General features: G+C 37.2%; 1 protein-coding gene across 5 annotated transcripts in view; it reads right to left on the reverse strand.

Moving 5' to 3' along the window:
- Positions 1–26,919, reverse strand: part of ADAMTSL1 (ADAMTS like 1) — an 861,052-nt gene that overhangs the window by 243,203 nt on the left and 590,930 nt on the right. For all 5 annotated transcript variants that reach the window (XM_054689145.1, XM_054689144.1, XM_054689147.1 and 2 more), the window contains one exon: positions 20,774–21,010. In XM_054689145.1, the coding sequence (XP_054545120.1) occupies positions 20,774–21,010 (237 nt within the window). The remainder of the gene's footprint in view (positions 1–20,773; positions 21,011–26,919) is intronic.

Consider the following 26,919-nt stretch of genomic DNA (forward strand, 5'->3'; position numbering starts at 1 on the left):
CCAGTAACAAAGTCAATTAACATATATTTTATGTTGTGTTATATATGGTATCTTACGATAAAGGGAAGAAAAATGTTATTAACAGTGGTAACATACATCTGAGAGGTGGATGTTACCTATACCTATACCTATACCTCTGAATCATATGCAATGCTGTCCAAATGTTCCTTCAATTTAAAAAAAAAAGGAGAAAAAAGAAAATCATAAAGAATAATGTACTTAGTTTATTGAAACCATAAGTTTATGTCATCTGTTTACAAGAAAATCCACATTTCAGTGACCCGCACAGTTCAAACCCATGTTATTCAAGTTTCAACTGGATATGTGCCATCATTCAACCTCTCTAAAGGTACCCAAATTACCTGCTTCACTGCACTCACCATAAGGTGCTTCCTGGGGGGCCACGGCTGAGAACAGATTTCAAATTTTTATGATTCATGAAACAACCATAATTTGGCTATGCTGCATCTTGTAACATTTCTTCTGCATGTATTATGTATAAAGTATGTAATTTGAGATAATTGGTTTATAGTTTAAAAATATACATTGGTCCTTATCAATACAGCTATACAGAAAAGTTCCTACATTCTGTAAGATTGGATATATCAAATGCCATATTTGCTAGATTATTGAATTTAAAGTTTTCAAGCTTTGTCATTTCAAATGGATTCTTTGCATGGTTTTGACCTAGTCTTCATTTTATTTTTCAACATTAAAATTTGACTAATAAGATGAAATATTTTTGTAGGTACAGGCATAGCCCAAAGGTATCACTTTGGGATAGAAAACACAGGGTAGATGAAAACATCTGCTATGATCAGTATGAGGACTTTTGAGAAAATGGTGCTCCCCAGAATATCTGGACTTTGAGTTCTCTGATGACTTTCAATTTCAATTTTTAAATTCTTTCTAATGACTGTGTCAAGAGCAAAGACGCATGGATTTCCATAATATAGAAAACTTTGCTTGTTCCAGGGAGGTGTGGCCTTCCCAGCTGAATTTTGCACAGCCTCTTGTTTTGTGGCTAGTGAATGGCAGTTTTACCTGAGTGGGTAGGAAAGTAGGAAAGGAATACTGTCAGCAACAATTATTCTATAGATATGAAATTATATTGGTAATCTATACACTGTGGCAATGAATAATTCTCATTAATTCTGATGTCAAAAACAGACAACAAAAGTGAAGTAAAGGGCATCCCTGGAGGCACCAGGGTTAAAGACACTGCTATCAAGCTATCACCAGCCACTGTCACACGAGTTCAATCCCAGGCCAGCTGGCCAGGGAGCAATCCATGTGGTGCTGCAGACTTCTCCTGCTCCCCTGCTGCTCCCCTCAGCAGTGTATTTCAGCAGATCTGCCGGTTCTGCTCCTCACTCTCTCTGGTGAATCCTCTCACCCCCTTCACTTCTCACTTACACCCCAGGTCTTGTATGCATAAATAAATCTTTTAAAAAACAGTGAAGGGGAAACAAAGCACCTATTGTGGGCCAGGTACTGTCAGGCATTTGCAGAATTCATAAGTCTGTGTACAAACTCTGTGCCAAAGACAAAACCAAAGAACATCCTATGACACCCACCTGGAAAGTTGCAAAATTGGGATTCGAACCTCTTTCTAACACCTAATATACTAGAGGACTTTAACATAAATGTATGCATTAAAAAGAATAGGACTGCATCATATGCACACCTGCTAGCATGGGAGAGTACGCTGCTTTAAGAAAGAAATGGTTTTTGCAAGGACATTTGCACCACTCTGCTTCAAAGCCTAGTTCACTGCATATCAATAATGTCCACCAAGTTTGTTTTTTAGCATCCAGCTCAAAGCACATATGAGATTAGCTGCTTCCAAAGGGCAGTTTATTGGGAGACAAAAATTTCCATGAAAGAATCCAAGGCTTTTTCCAGTGGTATGAAGATAAGTCCCCTGCAAATTTATTTTCAACACGCGCCTGTAGCTTGCCTTCAGCACTAACTCCAGTATTACCTTAAATAGAGGGAAAAACATCTCTGGTAGCACTTGGCAAGATGAAGGAGGAGAGCGAGGGAAGGAGAGAGGAGCGAGAGAATGGAAACAAACTGAACTCAGCACAAATACAGCTCACATCTGGCCGGCCTAACCCGGCAGAGACCTTATAAGCTCTGCCAAAGGCCAGTAATTATGACCTCAGTGTGAACTTTTGATTTGTATAACACAGTGTCAAGCAGGAGACAACCCAGAATGACACCCTGTCAAATCTGCAGCATGCTGACTGGAAGGCAGCCTCTGCTTCCCCCACCTGCTCTGGGTCACAGGTACTGTCAGGCATTTGCAGAATTGCCTGAGAACCTATGAATTCTATGAGAACCTCATAGAATTCTAAAACACAGGAGGAATATTTCAAGTTTGGGTTCCAAAAATGTTCCAGATTACAGTAGCAGAGGTGATGCTGTTATAGGACAGGGAGAGGGACCTCCCCCTTTCCTGGGGACCACCCTGTTGCAATGCTACCATAGGGAGAGTTACATGAGAAACTCACATCCACATATTCTCCTGTTACCAGGTCTCAGGCAAACATCCATTTTGGTTCAAATTTCCTAAAGTGAGGGCAGAATTCATTGCTGAGTACAAATACCCTATTGCTTTAAAATTTGTATCATCCCAGGTTACATCACTGAATCAAGTACTATCTCATAGTTCCAAAAGTGATAACTTCTTTTGCAATGGGATAATGGGATCAGAACTTTGAGTTGTCACACCTCTCTCAACTATAAGGCTAGCTATTGGGTATAATTAGATACTAAAAAAAAAAAGACTCCATTTTGTAGGTTGTCATTTAAATTGCAGATGCCAATTCCTGCCTGGCAAATGTATATTTGTTATCATAAATCAATCCATCCCTACATTTCAGCTGCTGCTCTCCGAGACAGTCATTGGTATGCAAATAGACACAGTTCGACTTTTATTTCTTTTCTTTCTACAGCATCTCACTACTTTCAGTGTTATTCTCTGAGCTTGGGAGCAACAAAGGGAGAAAGGGTACAGAAAAGAATACACTTAGAGGAATTCCATGCCCAAACATTTGCAAATTGCCTAGAGAAGCTGAAGAAGTCTCATTACCATGATCTCCATCATAATGAGCAAGTCCTTTACTCAACACTTTTTGTGGGACTAGCATTTTACTAGCTCCTAAAGGGAAAAAAAAAACTGAAAAGTCACAGCCCTGCTTTGGTGGGCTCTCCATGCTAGAAGGATGGAAGCAGAGCTGGTGGGAATGAAAATAGTATAGCTGCTGTGGAAAGCAGTATGGCCATTCCTCAAAAAGTAAACATAGAATTATCATATGATCCAGCAATTCCACTTCAGGGTATATACCCCAAAGAATCAAAGACAAGGATATGAACAGAAATCTGTATACCTATGTACATTGCAGCAAAATCTACAATAGTGGAAAGGAAGAAACAACCCAAGAGCAGATAAACAAACAAAATGTGGTATATGCTGTCAAATTAAACAAGAAGGCCATTAGACCTAATATTTATTATCGTGGTGAATTACATAAGAAAACAAAATTCAATTTGAGAAGGCAGATGCCTCAAGGTCACAAAATCAAAGCATTAAGAACAAGCACTCACAACCAACCCACCTGGACTGAAATGATAGCCAATAAAATAATTTCCTTTCTTTGATGCCACACTTTATGGGACTTTCCCTGTCTTCTGTCAGCAAAGCCCCCCTAAACACTGCCCAATTTGAATCAATAAATTCTCAGGCTCTTAAAAATTTTAAGATGCCACAGGTTATCTTTTAATAAGCCACATAATAGAATATTATTCAGCAACAAAAGGGGATGAAATTCTGCCATATGCAAGGTGTACAAATCAGTTGACCCCAAGATTCTCAGTACTTGTCTCCTCAGGACGCCCTAATCTTACTACAAGCAGAGTATTCTGAGCTAACAGCAATAACATTCCTTGAGGATAAAAAGCTTCTGTTCTTGCATAAGTCCTTCATCCTTCCCTTATCAAAGACAGGATTATCATGTCCTAAGCTCTGCCCTTTTTCCTATCCAGAGAAGTGACAAACGTTTCCCCTTTTATCACCTACAAGGAAGTGCTTTGGGGGTCTCATCTAGTGGTTGGCATATCAGTGAACATGTCTTCTCTCAGGATCTCATTTTTACTCTCAGAGTAAGGATGAAGTAACCCTTTCTGGTCTAGCATGTAAAATCCCACCCTACCTGAACACAGGATAAATAGTAGTCCTGAACTACTCCATTGCTCTTTAGAATTTATTACCATCTAATTTCGCTATATGGGCATTATTAAATTGAGGGTTTTTCTCCTTCTAATCTCTCTGAGGTTAATTTGTTCATCTTTCCCACCTTAGAGGACTCCAGAGGGGTTGAGGGCTTCCCATTGCACCCTGAATTTAATCATTGCATAAGCTGTCCATGATACCCCATCTCTTGATGCTTTGGTGTCTTCTTCTGTACAATAGTACCAGTCACACCACCAAAACTGTTGCAAGGATTCATAGTAAGTATGTGAAGCTCTTAGAGTTTACTAATAGGAGCAGCTACTACTACTAATAATAATAATTACAACAAAATACAATTAAGGTAGTAGGAGAAATGGAAAATGAAAGAAAGCAGATGCCAATACATATTTTAAAAAATTGTTTTCTGGGGCCTCCATGGTGTTGGAGGGGTTAAAGTCTCAGTGCTATCAAGCTATCACCAGCTACTGGGGCATGAGTTTGATCCCCAGCCAGGGAGCTATCCACATGGCACAGCAGACCTCTCCTGTCTCACCAGCTGCTCCACTCAGCTGTATATTTCAGTATGTCTGCCTGTTCTGCTCCCCACTCTGCCTCTGGTGAATCTCTCATGCCCTCACACCTCTGGTCTACACCCCACTTCTTGTATGGATAAATAAATCTTAAAAGAATGAATTGTTCTCTGCTGTTCTTCAAAACTCAAAACCGGGACTCTCATTTTATACAAAAATTGTTATTCATTATTTAAGGGACTTAATTTTCTCAGAAGTTGCCCACTGATCAAAGACGAGGATGGAAAAGGGATAACTGAAAAAACAGGTACCAAAATGCAGGCAAAAGTCACCATTAGGAACATTTTTGTTGAGCCCTAGGCTGGCCTTCCTGTCTTGCCAGTTCTCGGTGTCCACCCAAAGTCTCTCCACGTGTCCTACATCCCTCTACAAGGAAGAAAGTTCTCCACAGAGGAAAGATAATAACATTCTATCTACAGGAACACACTCCTTTATCAATACAGACAACTGAGAATTGTCTGTCTTTATTTGTCTGTATGGGAGAATAAATGGTTTTATGTACTAATTTGGGGGTACAGATGGAGCTGGTTTCTCATCAGCCTGGGAAGGGTTGATGAAGGAGGTGAGATGTGAGCTGTGAATTAAAGAATGGCAGCAATATGTTGGAACAATAAAGGCATTCTGCCAAGTCCCCCCAAATCGGAAGCAGACTAGAAGCCTGGTCTGGGGCTTGAATCCAGGTGGGCCCTGATTCCAGTGCTGGAACTAGACACATTCCTTCAGACTGCAAACCAGAAACTTCTTTCTTAACAGTCCCACAAAATCTTACTGGAATCCATTAAGACATTGTTTGAACCCTGGTGAACTTTTGGCTGAAGAAGAGAGGAGGCTCATGTTTGCAGCAGAAGGTTCATCTTGTCCTAGTACAAAAAGATTTTAGTATGAACCAACACAGAGGTTGTCCGTGTCTTGTCTATCAGCATTAAATTCTGAGCATTTCCAGCCCATCAAGTTCACCCACCAAGGGATGCATCATGTTGCTCACTACAAGAGAAGAGTGACTCAATAGTCTCTTCTGGGCAGCAGGAATAGCAAAGTCATATCCATTTATTAAGACTTTTTTTATGCATGAGCCTATATTGCAGTGCTCTGTTACAATGACTAATACCCATTAAGATGGCAAATGTTCATGCAACTTGCAAAACCATTACCTTAATCAATTATTTCCTATTATAAACAAAAATGGGCTATTTCTCAGGCTATATCTCTAAGCAACTACAATTCTGGACTTCTATATATTCTAAGAAGCTTCTGTCAATCTTACTGTATTCCACAGAACCTTAATAAAATCTGCTTTTATGTAGATAGAAGTTCTGATTTAGAAATCAATATACAAGAAATCCAAATATTGTAGACCAGGCACCACAACCACTGTCCTACAGCATCCCTAAGAAGTTGCTAGAGGCCACGGCTGTGTTAACTGTTCCATCACTTGGCCATGACTAATCAGTTAAACATTAGAGATGCCTTGAGGAGGCTAGATTCTCTTCCTTGGGAATTTGAAAACTGACTGGAAAGAGAAACAGAATATGTTTGAAGCTAAGTTACCTTTCCCTAGATCTGTGCAGTATGTTCCTGTGAGGTTCACATGTTATGGCAATGGCTTTGTGGGGGTGTCGGGCATGGTTTGGGCTCAGTATATGCAGGGGGTTATTTTATTCTCATTATCAGGATGATGAGTTTTACTTTTTCTCCTTCCCCTTAGAAATACCCAGCAAACAGGTATTGAACTCAGGCAGAGAAGGTAACAAAGGGGGCTTGAATGTGTGACTGTCATCTCAAGACCAGAGCAACTATTCATCTCTAAGAAATGGTTGTTATATTGGAGCACAGCTGAATGCTGTGAATGTGGGTTTTTTTTTAATGCTATGCTGTGAATCTTGATTTTTACTGGAAATAGTATTTTTAAATACTGGCAACTAATTCAAATTTTTATAAAACCACACTATGTGTACTGAAAAACAATTGTCCGAGGGATGAATGTATTTGGCTAGGGGATTGCTAGTTCCCAACCTCTGCTTTAGAGGCATGAAAATCATCTGGAGAGAAACCTAAATAACTATACTCTGAATCGGAGAGTAAAACCTGGATAATATTTGGGAAAATAGGATACTAAATCTATCATACATGGCCTTGATCAAGCCATTCTACCAAAACACCACTTGAGAGATCATGATTTAAATGATTATTAAAATATTTCTGGATTAAAAACAAAGCCTGTGCATGAAGAACATGGTCTTTTGACCCAGCAGGATCATACTCCTTTTTTACACACACACCCTTCTGCACTTGCTGTCCCAGGGCTCACATGCATGGGATAGGAGGGAAATATGCTAAGTGAAATAAGTCAGAGGGAGAAAGACAAGACTGAACAATTTTACTCACCTGTGGACTATAGAGAAACAAAACAAAGAAACTGGCAAAGTATACTAAAGCAAAATTTAGAAACATAACTGCAGAGTTGAGGCTTCAGCAAGGGGAACATGAGGAGGAGGTCCAATGGTGTACGACAAAGGGATATGGGTGCTCTGGGGTGGTTGGGGTATGGTGGTGTACATCTGAGGAGTTGTCAAACTATTCCACTGAATCCCATACACTGACGTAAACCAATGTTACCTCAATCATAGAAAAAAAGGAAAGAAAGAAAAGGCAGTGCCAGAGGAGCTACACCCACTTCACAATGTTGAGTATGTTTTGCCTTAACTAGCCAAATTATATATTTTCCCCAAGGTAAGTACTGGCTTCTCCAACTGTCCCAATGTTTGTAGGTTACTTTGGGATTTGGGAATGCTCAAAATTTTTGCCATATAAATTAATGGTAATAACATTCACAGGCCCCTGAAATAACTCACACAATCATACAAAATAAAAATGGTTTTCTTTCAGATAGCAGGGAATACTTATAAATCCTTGCTACTCTGATTCAAGAAACAAAAACTTTCATCCTTAGCTAGGTCACATAAAAACACCAAGTGGAAACGACTACACTGACATTATAACCTGTTGCTCAATGGATGAATCAATCAATAATAAACAGATCTCTCTGTTAACCAGTAGTAATAACGAAGCTTCTACATGTGAGACTAAGAGTCACCCAATGGGAAGAATTTATCCTCTACCGGGAGAACCTTAGGAGATAGGACAGTACTCAAGCAGAGTTGAGGACTTGGGAAAAGCAAAATACTGGCTATCTTCTTTCATCTTAATGTCATTTTGACCATTTATTTCCAAACTTCCCTAAGCCTCTCCTCATACCTTTTATTTAAAATATATATGTATATATATATTTAGATATGTGCACTAAGATACCAAACTGCCACTCCAATGTATTTATAATCCTAAGGGTACGTGGGACCAGTCAGTCATCAGGCCACCGTGTGGCCGATAGAGCATGCGGGTGTCAGAAGTTCACACTTGGCATTTCTGCAGGAATGGAGGTGGTGTGCATTACGCTGTTTTAGAATGTTTATTGTTGGCCAGGTTTTCCACTTGTATTTTCTTTTATAGTACAACTATTTTTCAGTGAATGGAATGTTCTGTGATGATTTGGCCACAAGGCAGGGAAATTTAGCTCAGGGATTGAAATCCGCATAGTAATGGTGAAAGAGACTAATAGAATGAAAAAATAATCCAAATCAAAAGAAAATATTTTAAACTCTTACAGGTTCTTGAAAGCATACATAAGAAAAGCATTTGCACTTAATCCAGATTAAAGAGCACTGAACTGGGAGCTATAAAGACCTGGGTTTGAGTCCTTGGCTCTGCTACTTAATTGCTAATTGCAGACACTGTGTGAATCTCATGCCTGCCCCTGGGCTCTTGTCTTCAGACACAGAAAGAGGAGGATCAGTTGGGAATCTCCAAAGCCCTTTCAAAACCATTGCTTTTGTAATTTGCAAAGAGGTTCAAAATATCTCCTGAGCCCTCTGAATTTGTTTTGGCCTCCGTGCTCTATTAACCACGCAGATCATTTCTTGCCTTTCTCTCCTGAATTTCTCAGATTCTAAGTGCTCTCTTGGATCACGAGTAGTCAGCCCACAGCAAAAACACTCTGTTCCTTCTTGGTTGGAGCAAGTCATGGCAATTTAACCAAAGCAGCCATAGAAACGATAGGTGAGGTTTATTACACTAATTTTAGGTGCTGGGGTGGATTTCCCAGATGCTGGCAAAAGGCCCTTCCTATGAATGTTCCAGGAGAGTCTTTGGCAACCAGGAGTGTGCTAAAACTTGAGTGAAACTGTGTTCATGGTTGAAAACCTGGGAGGTTCCTGATTCTTTAAATTGTCTTTATGAAGGATTTTGATGAAGTACCTATGACATTTTAAAAATGATCCCTTTACCTAACTTGATGTTTCCTTGGAAAGTTGCCAGTCAATATATAATTACTTTAATATTTGGGATTGATTTTTAAACTTGACATTTAAAAAATTTATAAGAAATGCTTTAAAGAAACCCAATTTCAAAAAGACTTTCTCCATTCTACTATACTGTTTTGACCTCTTATTCTAAAAACCTAGGGCAAAGTTTCAAATTTTTCAAATTTCTGATGTACTTAAAGCTTACATTTCAAGTTTCTGAGAAGGTTATTATTTTATTATGGCCAAAAGCCTGATAATTATATTAACTACGGATAGAACACGGATAGAACTGAACTCACTGAAATTATGTCTGAAGATCATCGCACTTAGCTATGCAACATCCTGTAGAAGTAAACAATCTCTAGATCCATTTTCTACTTTATAGCTGGAAAAGAAACTACACCACACTGGATTCCTGATTGATATGAAGAGGCTTTGGAAACCATGCATTTTGTGAGTTTTATTCCAGAAAGGCTCTAATGCAAACAGGATTGTGGCTGATACTAAACACAGGGAGAAGGTTCTGTGTAGACCTGGGCCACCTCTTACACCAGAGTAAAGAAGGAGTGACCATTTCCAAATGCTTCTAACCTAGCATTATAAAACAAATCAATTAAATTCATATAAATGGAATCTATTTCACAACCTGAAGTGAGAACAAGGTCCAAATAAATGAATATATTAAAAAAATTATGATGATTAAAGAGGGTTCAGTTATCAAGAGACAAAAATAGTCAACAGAGAAATGTATTGATGCCATTAGTCATTCATGCAACAGTCTTCTATTGAGCAACTCAATATAAAAAGTCAAAAGATGAGTAAGACATGGTCTTTGCCAGGAAAGAGGTCTCAAGCAAGGGCTAGATAGTCATGAAAATTAATATACGACAAAGGACACAAGAGAGAGGTACAAGAGATGTGATGAATGTTACTTCCCCTTGGAAGTAGCAGTGAAGAGCCATTAAGTGCTGGGAAAAGGATGAGGCTGGAGAGGAGGGCCTTCTAACCTCCTAATAACTGCTTTGTAGTGGTCTTCCTACTTGCTCTTGCTCCTATTGCATACCGTACTAGCATGCATTCCTACTGATTAGCATAATGCCCTATCACCCATTCATTTAGCACATATTCATTAAATAACTGTTGTGTGCTAGTTTACAAACCAGTTTGAGTACCAAGAAATATTTAGGGTCAGGAATGACCCTAAATAACAAAGGGGATAGTAACCTTCCAATGCTAAATTAGCCCATTAACTCTGTCAAAGAGTTTGGAAACTGGGGACTCCCTGGTGGCGCAAGTGGTTAAGACACAGAACTATGAAGCTATCCACACCAGTGAGGTGACCCACATGGCGCAGAGGACCTCTCTTGTCTTGCCCCTCTGCTCCTCTCAGCAGTGTATTTCAGTCAATCTGTCTGTTCTGTTCCCCACTCTGTCTCTGGTGAATCCTCTCACCCTTCCACACATCTGGCCTGTATCCCAGTTCTTGTATGCATAAATAAATCAACCTTAAAAAAAAAAATTGGAACCTTACAGCTAACAGTCTTTAGAAATAGTCCAAAGACTTAATGAATCTTTGTACTACATTTCAAAAACATCTTTCTTGAGATACAGTTTCATACCATAAAAATTCACCCACCTACACAATTCAGTGGTTTTAGTATACTCATAGAATTGTATAACAATCACTAAAATCTCTTTAGATTTTTCACCTCCAAAAGAAAGTGCATCCTCATTAGCAGTCATATCCCAGTCTCTGCCAGTCCCGAGCCCAACTACTACTATATTCCTTGACTCCATAAAATTGCCTCTACTGGACATTGCATATAAATTGAATAATACAATATGTGGCCTTTTGTGACTGACTTCTCTCACTTAACCAAATATTTCAGAGGTTTGTTCATGTGATAGTATATGTATCAGTATTTCATAGCTTTTTATTGTGGAATAATATTCCACTGTGTGCATAGATTACCTTTTATTAATCCATTCATCAGCTGTGGATATTTGGGTTGTTTTTGCTTTTTGGCTATTGGGAATAATGCTGCTATGAAGATGTGAGTACAAGAGTTTGTTTTTTTGTTTTTGTCTTTTGTTTTGCATGGTGCCTATATGCTTTCATTTCTCTTGGGTATATATACAGGAATGGAACTGCTGATTGATGGTAAATCTATGTTCAATGTTTTGTGGCTCTGCCAGACAATTTTCCAAAGCAGCTGCACCATATTTTAAGACACACACAAACACACACAGAATAACTATTTGGCATACATTTTGAAGCCATTCTAAGAGTCTTCTCAGAAATAATAAGATGATTCTCCAAAGTTAGAAACAGGAAATGGGCAAGGGAAGATAGGAATTTTCCCCCTTTATCTATGACTACTGCCGAAAGCTGAGGTTATGTGCTCCATAAAGCACGGGCTTGAGCCTTGTTAACTGCAACATACCCCAAGAAGTAGCCTTCTAACAGTAAGAATTAGATATTTATTGAATGAATGGATAGCTCCAAAAATTCACTTATGTAGGAAGGAAAATTTTTCTCAAAAAGAGGGCTGGCCTTTGCCATTGATTACTGGGAGGTTATCTCTAAGCTCCTCTACTTTTCTGATTGACAAGCAAGTCTTCATTCCTTTGGGGGATCTTGGGCCATGCTAGACAGTGTATATCAATAATGCCATTTATGGTAAGGGAATTGGGACAAATGGTACCAATTCTATCCTTGGTGAGGGGGTGGGGGAGAGGTCTAGAGATCAAGGTCAGCCAAGTAGATGGTCAACTTAAAGGTGACCTCACCTTTGGCTATTGAGGTAGCCTCAATACAAGCCCTAGATAGCAAGATATGGGCAAGTTTCCCTGATATTGACAATATTCCATGATATTGTCAAACACTGTTACTGGGAGAAGCAAGCATAGTTCATAGAACTCTATCTCAAAAGGGGAACTAGAAGATCTTCACTGTGCACACTGGGAGCCTGCTCTATATCCCTTTCCTTTGGTTGATTTAATCAATATTCCTTTGCCGTAATAAGCTGTAACTGTAGGTATAACAGCTATCTGTGAGCTGTGAGTCTTTGTGAATTATCCAATGTGAGGCGCTCTTGGACATCCCAAGCTTGTAGTTGGTGTCAGAAATGAGTTGGCCTTGAGGAATATCAAGCTTTGTAGTCACTAGCAATGCTGAAATATTCTTAAAGACCATTAGGCAAAAATTAGCACATTCATTATTTCTGCAAACAAGTGGACCAAACTATCACTCATGAAACAAAGAACCATGGAACAAGTCCAGACAGTCACTGGACCTTGGGAGTGCTTTACTTTATTTTTTTTTTTTTTTTTTTGGGAGTGCTTTACTTTAATAGAACATAGAATTGCTAGGCCATAATTTCCTATCTGAACTATACATATACATTAACAGTGAGGTGTGCTTACTCATACTAAACTTATTAAAAAAATCTTTTTTAAAGAAAAGTGTATAATAAAAATAGCATTTGAATTAAAGCTTTGCCTTTTTCTAGCTATATGACCTATGAGCTTCAATCTCCTCATTTATAAAATGGAAATAATAAAGACACCTCAAAGAATCAGCACAAGAAGCATATGGTGTGTCTGGGGTAGCAGGAAGGAAACATTATGAGATGAATGAATCCTTATGGAATGTCACTTTTTATGTGTCTTAGTTAAACAGAATATCTCAAGAAACTTCAAAATACTATACACTAATTTGACTTCAGTTTTTCTGAAAAGAGAGAAACACTTTAATTGACCTGTTATCTAACGGGTACATGGTCACAGAAAAGAATAACCCATTTTTAGTCATAGTAAGTAGGTCAGAGGCTACACAAACTTGATGGAAATATACCTTTCAATTAAAAAGTTGGAGTTAAGAGGGAGGAAGAGGTGACATCTTCACTGAGTGAATATCCATGGACGACAGTGCATAGATACACATCATCTTCTCATCTCTCACCACTGCCCCAAACCAACTCCGAAACTCCTAAATTCTACATCCCAATGAACAGCATCACCATATTTTGCTTTAACTAGAAACCCAGGCATCATATTCAACTCTCCAATTTTCTCCCTTATTATATTTAATGAACCTCCAAGTCCGTGGATTTTACCTTCTGATTTATTTTCACATCTCTCCTTTGAATTCCACAACTGATTTTTGCCCTCATTGCAGAGAGACTACTCTTTCTAAAGTACACATCTTACCATAGCTTTCAAATGCTGGGAGTATGTTAATGGCACTCTTGCCTTTAATATTACAAGCCCCCAACCTTCTTAATGTAACTTACATAGCTCATGACCTATGCCCTGACACCTCGCAAGTGCCCCTGTCTTCACTCTCCTTCTCCAACTGTAGACACTACTTAGGTCTTTTCAGCTTCTCCCTCTGATTATTCCTTGATGCCCTATCTCAGTTTAACATCTCTCTTGCTTACCACAGCCTAAATGTCTCTCACTATGACTCCTACACAAGATTCAAAAATATGCTATACATCTATGATCTATGTGTGTATGTGTAAGTACATATGTTTGTACTATATGCAAGTAAACAGGGGTGTATGTTATTGTGTGTTGACTCATGTCCCCAAAAGACAGGTTGCTTTTCTAATCTCCTAGTGTCTGTGTTTGTGACCTTATTTGAAAATAGGGTCTTTGCAGATGTCATCTAGATGAGGCCATACTCAACAAGACTGGGTCCTAATTCAATTATCACCAGTGTCCTTATAAAGAGGAAACAGACACCGAAAGGAGAATGAAATGTAAAGGCACAGAGACACAAAGACAGGGAAGGTGGTCAGGTGAAGATGGAGGCAGAGATAGACAGCCACCACCAGGAGCCAGGAAGGACAAAGGAAAATTCTGCCCAGAATCTCTGAAGAAAAATAGTTCGACGGCATATTGATTTGGGCTTCTAGCTTCCAGAATTGTGAGAGAAACTTTCTGTTGTTTAAAGACACTCAATAAAGGAAGCCACCGTACAAGGAAATTTGAGCTTTCTCAACCTGGAAGACAAAATAGTGCCAGTCAAATGATTCACAGAGAAAAGTAAAATCTGTATTTTAGAAAGGTACCCTGTTTACGGTGAGAACATATATAGTATAGGGACTACAGGGTACTTTTTGGTATATAGCGAGGGGAATGTTCCATGATGATAGCATACTTTGCTCTATTTGTTATATCTCCCTTCCAAAAGTAGATTCAAGGGTTGGAGAGGAGGGGCTGTAGTATTTTTTTTCCTGTCCATTCGTGTGTTTTCAGTATCTAGCACACTCCTATATCATAAACAAATATTTGCTAAATGAATTTTTTAAGTGAATTTTTCAAAATACCCCTACAAAGGTATCATCCTCCAGACAGGAGATCTATTTAACTTTGTATCCTCAGTACCCAACATGTAGAAGATTGTTAACAGAACAAATAAATGATATTCAGAAACTAAGTAATTTGCCACAATTTAACTAATAGGTAGCTAGTCTGTGCATTTCATGCTTATAATGTAAAGGGGAGAAAAAGAAAGACTATGCATTAAATCCTTTAAGCAATTCCATGCTTTTATGTGAAATTACATTACACAATACAGAAGGAAAAATGACCAACTCCTTACTTCTGACGTCACTTTTAGAATTACTGGAAGATATTTGATACTAGTGACTTAGGTCACAGACAGCAATGGAGAAATAATCATTCCATTCAATTCATTTCAAAGTATTCACCACAGGAATTATTAAAAGTGGAAAGAACTTCTTTGTCAGAAATATGGTTCATCTTAACGTTGCAGAGTATGAAGTCAAAACTGCATGATCCAATTTATTGCTTATTTCTTTATTGTATAATTCATTTAAAGACAATACTATATAAGGTAAGAGTTAAAAAGGAGTTCTTTTCCTTTACGCAGTGCCTTATTTTCTCAAATAGCGAAAAGCAATATTATAAATATGCAGATTCATTATAAAAGAGCTGGTTCATAACTGTCTTTTGATATATGTATATTAGGTACCAACTGATGAATCTCATTAATTACAAAAATAAAACACATCTTTTCTGTATTTGACTTGAAAATAACCTCAAAATTATTTTCAACAGCAGCAACTGTTCTATCAGTACATTTATGGTACTCTTTAAAAAATATATTTAAAACAGAAACTGGCTTTGTGCTTTACAACAAATATAAATGGGGTAATTTGTATAATGAAAATAAATGAATAACAGCAGTACTAATAGGGCTGATCCTATTTGTGATGGCTCATTAACTCTGTACAGGATGCAATTCACTGCTCTAGACCAGGACTTGATAATGGCACAACATGGAGCTATTAGAAAAGAAGGTTGGAACAGGGAATTATCAGGCCTGTTCATTCACTGGGAATGTGTATCCCCTTTTGTATGTATAACCACATTAATCCATGCACTAAAAAAGGTCATAGAGAGGAAAGAGTCAAAAGACAAGAAGGAATTTGGGTACTACAACTACAAGAAAATATTTACCATGTACATAGTAAGTATTTAAATGCATGTGATTACTTAATGCTCCCAGCAAGCCTATCAGGTAGTTATAAAATTATCCTCATTAGGTAGATGAGGAAACTGAGGCTTCAGGTCCTCAAAGTCACACACCAATGAGTGGTGGAGCTTAGATTCCAACCCAGGCAGTGTGATTCCAGAGTTTTCCTCTTGGCTATTCATATTATGACAAATTGCCTCTCCAGTTCTGCCTTATCTCCAGCTTCAACTAATCTAGAATGATAAACTAAGAAAAATCTCAGTGTTTCTCAATCTGAGATGCAAGGTGTGAAGAGACACGAACACAATGACCCCACCCTGGGGACAATGATCTGATTCTAGGTGGGAGGGAAAGGGGAGAATGTGGTCTGAAAATATATTTTCCCTAAGCCTATTGTTTTCACATATAAATGGCAGGGCCAATGCTGGACAAAATTTGGGCTGTTGGGAGAAATTGAAGAAATAAAGCAGGGGGGCAAATAGTTAAAAAATGTTGATAAACATTAACATTCTTGACCACTAGTCTGACTTTAATTAGCTGTAAAATCCTGGGAAAATCACAAAACCCAGTGCAGCAATATTTCCTGGGGCAGGACTAGATGATCTCAAAGGCAGAGCTTTCCAATTGCTGGTCTGTGAAAAACTATCAGTGACAATTTCTGTATACTGAAGAAAAATAAAGGATAGTAACTGTCTCATGAGGCAAATTATATTCAATTTAAAGATTGCCCTCCTACCATTTCTTGTTAATATTTCAATTATGAAATGATGGTGATGAATATACATGGTAAAAGGGCTTGCTTTCTTTTAATGCCCTACTTAGCCAAACAAGTTGCTTACTGAGCTCATTCTAGAAACTTTTTTGAACTAATAGGGTTATGAATCTCAAACACAGGGACCCATTACTTCCAAGTATTTACAACTTGTTAAACCTTTTTTTTTTTAAATAATAAATTTTATTTTTATATTCCCCATACAATTGCAGCCCCCCCCATTCTGACCCCAATCCCTCCCCTCCCGCCCCCGCCCCCCTAAAAGTGTCTCTGGTTCATAGTTTTTTGTACAACTTGTTAAACCTTTTCATTTGAATTCTTTCTATTGTTGTCCTCATCTATTAAACAATCTTATTTTCCACAGATTGAAAAAATGGAATTTAGGAAGGTGAATTTATTTAATCAAGATAACATAGATAATTAAAGAGACAGATTGTAATCTATGTCTTTGACTCTAAAACGTGTGTGCTTTTGAAACTAAGTGGTTCATAAATATGGTAAAGCAATAGAATCATAAAGAGAGTGTTCTCAACCCAAGAACTAGTAAATATGAATTTCAGGGGGATGGAATAAGAGTTCTTCTGTCTTGGAAGAGCTCTCTACGTGATTCTGGTATGCACCAAGTTTACCCACCTCTATGCCCCTGGCTTTAGCAGAAGGAACAGAAGCTTTGGAGACAGACAGAACTGGGTGTCCCAGACAAGTCACAGAATCCATTTGAGCCTCAGTTCTTTATGTAGAACTATTTTATCTTCTCTCTATATCTATTACCTGAGTCTAATGCTGCCTAATATGCAGATTTGTTAATATGTTAAAAAATTATGTAAAGTGCCTAGATATGATTGTCAAAAAAATGGAAGATATTATTGCTTATATTATCACCACTACCACGACTATACTCGAATATACTGCCTAGTATAATGCTCTAATATTACTGAGTAAGAATAAAGTATCAATTTATAGTGATGATTCTAGAATTTTCCTGATACAAATTCATAACAAATACAGATTTCATGACCTTGAAATAGTAACCAGATGTCAGTTTTCACCTCTATTAAATAACAGTATATGTGAATCACTAAGGTGTCTCTTGGCTCTAAGAATCTATAGCTTTATTTAAGCATTAATAGGCCTAAACAGTTTTGAGGAAGTGGTTTTCAGTTAAGTATTAAAAAGGCATAACTGAAATAACTGATACTTATGACAGCTCTGTAGTTTTGTCATTTTCTATCAACAAAGGACTATGTCCAAAGCTAAATACTCCTTTACAACATATATCTACCTAACCCCAGAAATACAAAAAAACTTAAAACAAAAATAAAACCAGAGAGTTAAGAATCCCCAATAATTGGGAAATGAGATAGATATAGAAGAGAAGGGAAAGTAAGGCAGGGGAGATGACTTTTTTTCAGGAAACTAGTTGTATCTATTTGTAAAAACTGCACTATTATGTTATACTTTTGACAGTTTTAAAAATTATGAAAATATGGATTTATTAAAGCCTCTTACCAAAGCCTGAAAACAACCCCAGTCTATAGATACAACCTATATAAATGCATTTCTTCCAACTAGAATTCAATTTATATATTAAATCGTTCTTAATATATTATGTAAACTTTTTTCACTAAGTAGTGAGTGTTCCACCCTTTCTTTTGGTGACTAATTTCATTCTTGTTCTTCTGAAAAAATATCTACTACATTTTAAATATTCCATTTTTATTCCTCTATCTTCTTGCTATCTTCTATACTACTACACAAAATGCAGTGTTTTCAATATTTAAAATTCAGTGATTGAAGTAGGTTTTAATCATGAAACCACAAACTATTTGGTAACAGTAGCAAGGATCAAAATTATATCCCTTTCAAATTCATATTAAGCTGTAGTATTTTATCCCCGAGCAAGATTAATTTGATTTACTGCTTTCTGCCATCTGCCCTAACTATAATCAAAATGAAAAATCCTTCCCGATTTTAAACTTAGTTTCCTTTCTGCTTCTCCTGCTGTTCCCTGATGCAGGCCTATGTTCAAGCATTACCCTGGGTACTGTAAAGGTCTCCTTTTTAGATGGTTTCTTTACTTCCAGGGCCTTCCAATTTAAGTGTCCTTTAAATGCAGCCGTCTTAATCTTTCTGAAGCAGTGCTAATTATGGATTTTTCTACTAAAATGCCTTCTATTTACCATAGTCCCATCTGCCATTCAAGTTCCCATGATCTTCTCCCAAACTACCTCTCTCTTCTTACTGTGTACCTGTGGACGAGTCCCTTGCTTTCCAGACAAATTAAACATCTGCTAGTGCTTTAATGCAATCTGAGCTTTTCATTCTCCTTTATCATTCTATGCTTCTAACAATACAAATAAATGGAGAAACTAATGTTAATTGATCATAACTTCTATGAATGAGATGGGATTCTTTTTTCTCTATTCTCCAAATTACATTTGCCCCCAACTTGAAAAAGTTGCACTCATAAGAATCTAAGGAGGCATATAGTACTCGCAACTCAAAGTCCTGTACTGTCACTCCATGTTTACTCAGTATTAAATTTACTCTTTCGCTGTTGAAATAGGATTCCCTTTCAGTTGCCAGCTACATGAGCCCAGCTGGTAGAGGAGAAGAACAACGTGCCACAGAAACCAAAGGAACCTAATTTGCTGACCTATTTTGTTTATTTTGGTTATTTCAGCGGTGTAATATAGTGCATACAACTTTGGGCTAGATATCTAGTAACCTGGAATTTGGACTCTTTTCTCCCATGACCAACCATACATACAGCATTCAGAAAATTGTACCCCTTTTCTGGCTCTCAGTTTTTTCATTTACAAAATGGAAATCTGTTTTGCTTTACTTAATGTGCATGCAGAAGAAATTACTGTTATTTTATTTGCCATTCCCTAAGACAGAGCACATTTTCTCTATTTGTTTTATAATTCTCTTATTCCCAAAGCTTTTGCATATTCTGTAATTCTATTGCAACACCACTGAGTATCTTCGAAAAAGAAGCAAGTGCCAAATGTCACAAATGATGTTCAAATATATTGCTTTTCAGGTTGTTGATGAGATACTCTCTTAGGCCTTTCATAGATTTAAAATTGTAGCATTTTATATTCAAATTTATATCTGACACTCACATATCTCTTGTATATAAAGAAACCTTCATATATATATATACACACACACACACACATATACACACATATTTGTCATCTTCATTCTCCTATATGAGAAGCATTTGGACATGACAGTTTCCCTCCCTGTGAGTCTAGACCTTATAAAGGTTTAATATGTCTGTTTGCCTCTCATATACAAAAAACTTTGCAGGACATCTCATATCTCTTGCACCTATCTCTTACACACTTTACACTACAGTTATTCCATTTATATCTGGCATAGATAATACGTTTTTAATAAATGTATAAATTTGAAACAAAAAAATTACTGAAACATATTTTATGTTTATTCTTATACATGCTAGAGATTTTGGAGAATCAAAGTAACCAATAACTTGACAGAAGCAAAGATTCTTAAAATGTTTACTTCAAAATATAAGTATATACAGCCAAGTAGGGCACACAAGAAAGAAGATGTAAGAACTACTTGCTCTCAAAACTAGGCAGGTCATCATAATTCAAAAAGCAGACTTTAAGATCAAGATGGCAAGTACATGGCAAACATAGGAATTCTCCCTCACTTGACTAACTCCCCACCCAAAGCAGACATTAATGAATTGATACCAGAAATCAAACCATTTGCTAGCTCTGTTTAAAGATTAACCTGGCTGAAATCTGTCTGAGCCGACACTGCCATGCCTTTTTTACACTTTGGCTGAATTTTCAACAAAACTGTAATTACGATAAAGAAACAAGTTCTTCTATAGTTTCACTGGAGATTTTAGTCAATCTCACCTGAGTGATTTTAAAGCACTAACTCAATGAAACTCAAAGCCTCCAAACCGCCCCCCTCAACACACACCCCCCACACACATTTTGGGGATAACTAGAGTAGAGAAAATTTCAGAGTCTAGAACACTTTCGGCATCTAGGATTTCTTTCAGATTCTAGTGACACATTATTCAAGAATTTTTATTCTTCCATAATCAAGTGAGATAAAAAAAGTTCTATTCCAGTTTTTTTTAACACAAAACACTACATTGTCGACTTAACTAAAATTAAGCCTCAATTTTCAAACTTGTCATTAATTATATACTCTAGAAAAGTAACAGAATGTTTCCAATAGCAAGACTATGCAAAAGGTACTTATACAGAGATGCTAAAGCCGTCCAGAAAAATAGAATTAGAAGTCAGCACTTACTTGGCATAAGCCACTGATGCACATATCCAAAGATTCTGTGTAGCAACGAGTCCCATCTAAGACCTTAGGTGCAAGCTCGACAACCAGGGCTGTTCCTTTGGCCTGGCACTTGAGAGAGCATGGGTTGTCGGGGTCGTTGGACACAGGAAGCCACTCATAAAACTGACCATGGTGCTTGACATCATTATGAGCTGAGCATTGTTGAGCTCGGAAATCACCTGCTTCTGGTGGACAGTCCTGCAAAAAAAAAAAAAAAATGGGCACACAGGCTAAGGGGACAGTCCAAACAGAAAACAGGAGCACAAACTAGTCCCTCAAAGTCTTCAAAAGCAAAATAAATGTTCTGGTCATTACGGATGGACCATCCCATTTCCCATGAGAAGTCACACAATTACTTAGTTCGAACTGTAGAGCTAAGAAAAAGTAATCACCTTGAAATATAGTTTCTGATAGAAGCAGGAATTAACCGGCTCAAAATAGACACACTTTATTAGTTGGAAAAGGAACTACCTTGAAATACAATTTTTCAAAGTTGTCTAGTGGTTCAGGGATTCCTCCACATGGTAATATTTTAATTTTCTTGTGACTTAAATAGAACTTGGTAAATCAGAAGGTTAGTTGAAAGCATCTCTGATGCTTTAAGTTCTGACAGTGAAAGCTATGACATGCTTTATTGTAGCAACTAGCAACAAAAGTTCTGATAATCCCATTAAATAATCTTATGGGGTTATCTATTAATTCTTCCTAAAACAGTGAATTAAACATTAGAACACAAAAAAGAAAGCAGAAGTTACCGGTGAATTTCTTTAGTTTAAGGTTTGGCTGGGTGGAAAGGTATAGAGTCCTCTGATGGCAATGTGGCTGCAACCTGGTGGGTGTCTGTGAGCTGAGGTTTCCTTGTGTTTAAAATAGAGGCAATGATCATACTTAGCTCTAAAGGTCACTGTGAGAATTTTATGTGCTGATGTTGGCTAAACACCAGCACAAGGAAGACAGAACAAAGTAGCTATAGCGATGATTATTTAATGAAGTTTCTGAAGAGAAAGAGTTGAAGAATTGGGTTATTCTCTGCTTTTGATTTTTAACAGAGACCAGTGGAAAACAAGAATATTTAAAATGTATATTTTATAAAGGGCACTTCTATTTTCTTTCAAAACCTTTTTATTGAAGTAACATTGCATTATAACATTATAAAAGTTTTAGGTGTTCACTGTTGAGAATCAACATGTGTACATGCTGTATAAAGGCATATTTAAATATAAAACAGCCATTATCTAATAAATTATAAGCTTCAGTGGAAGCAGGTATGATTTAACTTTTATTTATTTATTTTTTAAAGATTTTTATTCATTTATACAAGCACTGGGGTTCAGGCCAGAGGCGCAGGAGGGCGAGAGAATTCAACTGAGACAGAGCAGGGAGCAGAGCAGGCAGATGGACCGAAATACACTGCTGAGGGGAGCAGCAGGCGCGACAGGAGAAGTCTGCTGCGCTATGTGGTCATCTCCCTGGTCAACTGGGAATCGAACCAGTACTCCAGCTGCAGGCAGCTCCACAGAGCGGCGCTCAACCAGCTGTGCCACCAGGGAGGCCCCGATTTAACTTTTAAAAGGCAAATAGTATCATTTATCCCTTGTGAAGGATTTTTGATGCCTATTTTAGTCTACATGTGTTCAGATTAAGATTTACAATGGAAGATTATTGAATACCCCTCTGTGGAGAGACTTTATTACAATATTTTATCTTAGATAATGGATTTGCATGTGGCCCTCAGCAGTTTTTGGTTACTACATCATCACCTTTGAGTTCTCTAATGCAAGGCTTCTTTCTCGAAAAATGTATTTACATTTTAAAAAAAACTATGAGAATAGGGCCTCCCCTGGTGGCGCAGCAGTTGAGCGCTGGGTTGCGAGGCTGCCCGCAGCCTCTGCAGCGCAGGTTCAATACCCCGCCACCAGCGAGGGTCCCACCAAAAAACAAAACAAAACAAAAAAAACAAAAACAAAAAAACCCCAAACTATGAGAATAGCATCATTCTATTTTATAAAATGGAACTCCTGACTCTTCCAATTTTATTGGTACTATTAAGCAGCACATAAAACTAATATTTGGGGTGCACAAATTCATTTTAGACAAGTAAGGTATAAATCATTACTTATTTAATGAACTTAAAATAGCTTAAAACATAAAATCTCAGAAGTGTTTGATTGCTAGTAATATACACATTTTCAGAGTTAATAAAAGAAAAGAATAATTCATATATCAGCATAGATACAGAAGTAAACCCAACAAATCTAAAGTAACTTTAAATATTCACTTTTTAATTTCTTAAACTATAACTTAACATTCAAAAATTTTAATAATAATTTTTTCCTGTTGTGTTAAACTTTTCTTGTGATATTTGTTTGTTGTGAGAAATAAGACCAAAACCTCAACCTGAAAATTATACATAGTAAATTGTGTGATGGCAACGAAAACTGCCTTAAGTTAAAAAATTAGGAGAGTAGCATTATTCTATTTTATAAAATGGAAAGCTTGACTTTTCAAATTTTATAGATTCTATTAAGCAGCACATAAAACTAATATTTGGGTTGCACAAATTCTTTTTAGACAAGTGAGGTACAAATAATTACTTATTTAACTTAAATATTTTAACACCAGCTCTTTTAGACTTTGTGTTCTAAGTGAAAGCACAAACTTAGCATTGATTAGCTTAGCAAACTGACTGAGCATTAATTCTTCATGGACTACAAAGACCCCAGCTTCCCCACTTAACAAAGCATATCAGTCCTGCCTAACCCTCACTAGCTTCTCTCCTAAAATAACCCTGTAACTAATCACAGCCCCACTTCACAATTCTCTTCCTTAAATTCCCTAATTTGAGACACTTCAGAGACAGTTAAGTTCCTGCTTTCCCTGGCTTATCAAGTTTAATAAATCAGCTTTATTTGATCGATCAGTTTCCCTGGTGGTTATAGGATGAAAGATTTTATAGGTGAACTGAGAGTTCAAATAGTAACACTTAAATAGAGGTTCTCCTGGAAGTCACTTGATCATATAGTAATACAGCAGAAACACTGAAGAGGACTCAAAGTAGAATATTGAGGAAATCGGTTAGAATGGTGCCCAATCTTCTCATAATTACCTTAATAAAATATATAAGTGTATTTATGAATTGTATGTGTGAACCAGAGATAAATTCTAAGAGTGATAATTACATTTTTTTAACTGGTGCTGTTCCTCATCTTAGTGCAAATGTACTACACAGGGTATTTTATGAGTGCTTTCTTTTCAACAAAATGTGTTAGTTCTTCCCACATTTACTAAAAATAAGACTCAAAGGTGATAAAATAGGAAACCACTAAAAAGTTAAAAAGTTAAGAATTTCAGGTGTTTCTTTTTTCTGTTAGAAAAACAGTAAACCTATGTAGACACATCACAGAGTTAACACGAAGACAGATTTTATTGTTTGCAATTCACCTGTATCAAATAGCTTCAAAAACATCTGTCAGGTTTCATGACTTTCATACCAAAGAAATCACTGACGATGATAATGCTAGTGAATACCTTTACCTGCATCACCACTTTCTTTGTGCCCAAATTTTTGAAGGGTGGGAAAATATATTTTACTACATTGAGGATGCACTTTAAACCTGGAGTTCAGAGTTGGAAACTGAACTTGAATTTAATGCTTTAGTTTATTTGTACTTGGCAAAATGCAACTTCCTGTTTTAAGAAAAAGAACTTAAGAGGACTTATAAAACAGGTTCAGAAAGCCTTTTGGACATCAAATAACTCCTACAAAATAACAGTTAGATGATTTAAGTGTAAATGAATCAGAAACACATGAATCAAATTTCCCTGGAAAAACACATACTTAAAAATTAAGGGAAGAAGGATTTGGCAAAAGTTTCTTTTGTTGAACCCAAAACATCTCAAGCACAGTTCAAGACAGTACTGAACCCCTGATGCATCTGTGAATCACACAGCTGCAGGAGAGGAAACTCCAGCAAAGTCATCCTAGTCTCTGGGCCACAGTCGTCATAATAACAGAATAATTCTTATTAGTACAACAATTCACAATGTACAAACTTCAGTTTTTAATTGTAATTTGGGCCCATGAAGCCATTATAGTTTCTGATCTCCTTAAATGTCATATTTAGAAATTGATGCTCTAACTGCTTTGAGAAATATTTAAAATCTAGTACAGGGCATCATCTTCAAGATATCAGCTTCTGGTAGGATGCTTTGTGATTTCACAAGTCATCAGTGCTAACCTTGAGGGATGGTTTCCTTGGGATATAACCATCTCCATTAAATTTCTGAATTCAGAACACACACACATGATTTCTGCTCTCTTAAAACCTTGGTGGTGGTGACATCATCAACATGGCAGTGAAGGGATGCTAGGATTAATTTCTCTCATAAAAACAACTAATAAAAAGGACTAATAATGAGATCTTAGTGGGGCCAGATGCTTGGGCCAGCTTGAGGATGCCGGCAATTCACCAGGGGACAGAAGAGCGATAAGAGGACAAAGAAAGGGAGGAAAACAGGATCTCTGGCTCCTGGCCGATCCAGAGCTCCCTACTGATCCAACAGCTCCCCCCCACCCCCACACAAAGCTGGCCTACATTGTAAGGTGCAGCTGGAGCCCAGTTTGGAACCCACAGCACCCCACCTGTGATATCTGCGACCCCCAGATACCCACAGATGGGCAACCAAAGCCTTGGCACAGGCTGCCAACTTCACAGCCACAGTGGCCCAGGCACTAAAAAGCTTGAAGAACACTAAATTACCACAATGAAAGAAAAACTACAGCAAAACACATAATAGTAAAGGTTTCAATAGTCCAAGACAAGGAAACAATAATGAAAATGATGAGGGGGAAGAGAGAGATAACCTATAAAGGAAAACCAATTAGGCTGACATCAGAACTTCTTTGAAGAAACCCTAAGGGCAAGAAGAGAATGGAGCGACATAGTCAACAAACTCTATGACAAAAAATGCCAACCAATACTTTACCCTAAAAACTCTCCTTCCTCTTTGAGGGAAAAATAAGGACCTTCTTGGGCAAACAAAATCTTCAGAAATTCACTACCATTAAACCCCCACTCCAAAAAAATTACAAGAAGCTCTAAAGCCAAAACCAACAGAGGAATGAATAGAAAGAACAGTATAAGGTAAGGAATAGAACCACAAAATGATGAACATAATGGCAAGTACAGACTCCAATATATCAATAATAACCCTAATTGTAAATAGACTAAACTCATCAATAAAAAGACACAGAGTAGAAAGCTGGATTAAAAAGCAGAAGGTTAAACATATCTAACTGCAAAAGATAAACATAGATTGAAAGTAAAGGGTTGGAAAACAATTCCACACTCAAATGGATCCAAAAAGAAGGCAGAAACAGTCATATCAGGTAAAAGACTTCAAACTAAAATAGGTAAAAAGAGACATAAATGGCCATTACATTATGATCAAGGGGACAATACACCAGGAAGATATAACAATCATCAATACATTTTCAACAAATGAAGAAGCACCAAAATACATTAGACATTATCATTTCTGAAAACAGACATTAGAGAATATACATATGTAGTTGAAACTTCAAGACCCCACTCTCACAAATGGACAGATCAAGACAAAAAAAAAAAATAAGCAAGGATGCTATATCCCTAAATAAAGACCTAAACCTTATAGGCCTAACACATTCATAGGAAATTGCACCCAAAAAAAGACAAACACACATGAATCATTCTCCAGGACTGATGGCATACTGGGCTGCAAGACAATCAACAGATACGTGAAGATCGAAATCATACCAACTATCCTCTCGAATCATGAAGGCATTAAACTATAAGTAAAGTAGAAAAAGAAAGCAACAGATCCTTCCATATTATGGAGATAGAACCCCAAACTACAGGAAGACCACTGGATTAATGTAGACATCAAAGAAGAAATTAAAAAATACTTTGAGATGAATGAAAACGAAGACACAACTTTCCAGAATGTATGGGACACAGCAAAAGCAATAATAAGAGGAAAGTATATAGCAATACAGGATCACATAAAGAAACAAGAAAAATCCCAAAGAAGCAGCCTTATCTCCCATCTCAAAGAACTAGAAAAAGAAC

This window comes from Talpa occidentalis, unplaced genomic scaffold, assembly GCF_014898055.3.
Source record: "Talpa occidentalis isolate TD23 unplaced genomic scaffold, MPIMG_talOcc4v2.1 talOcc4.7, whole genome shotgun sequence".
NCBI classification, from domain to species: Eukaryota; Metazoa; Chordata; class Mammalia; order Eulipotyphla; family Talpidae; genus Talpa; species Talpa occidentalis.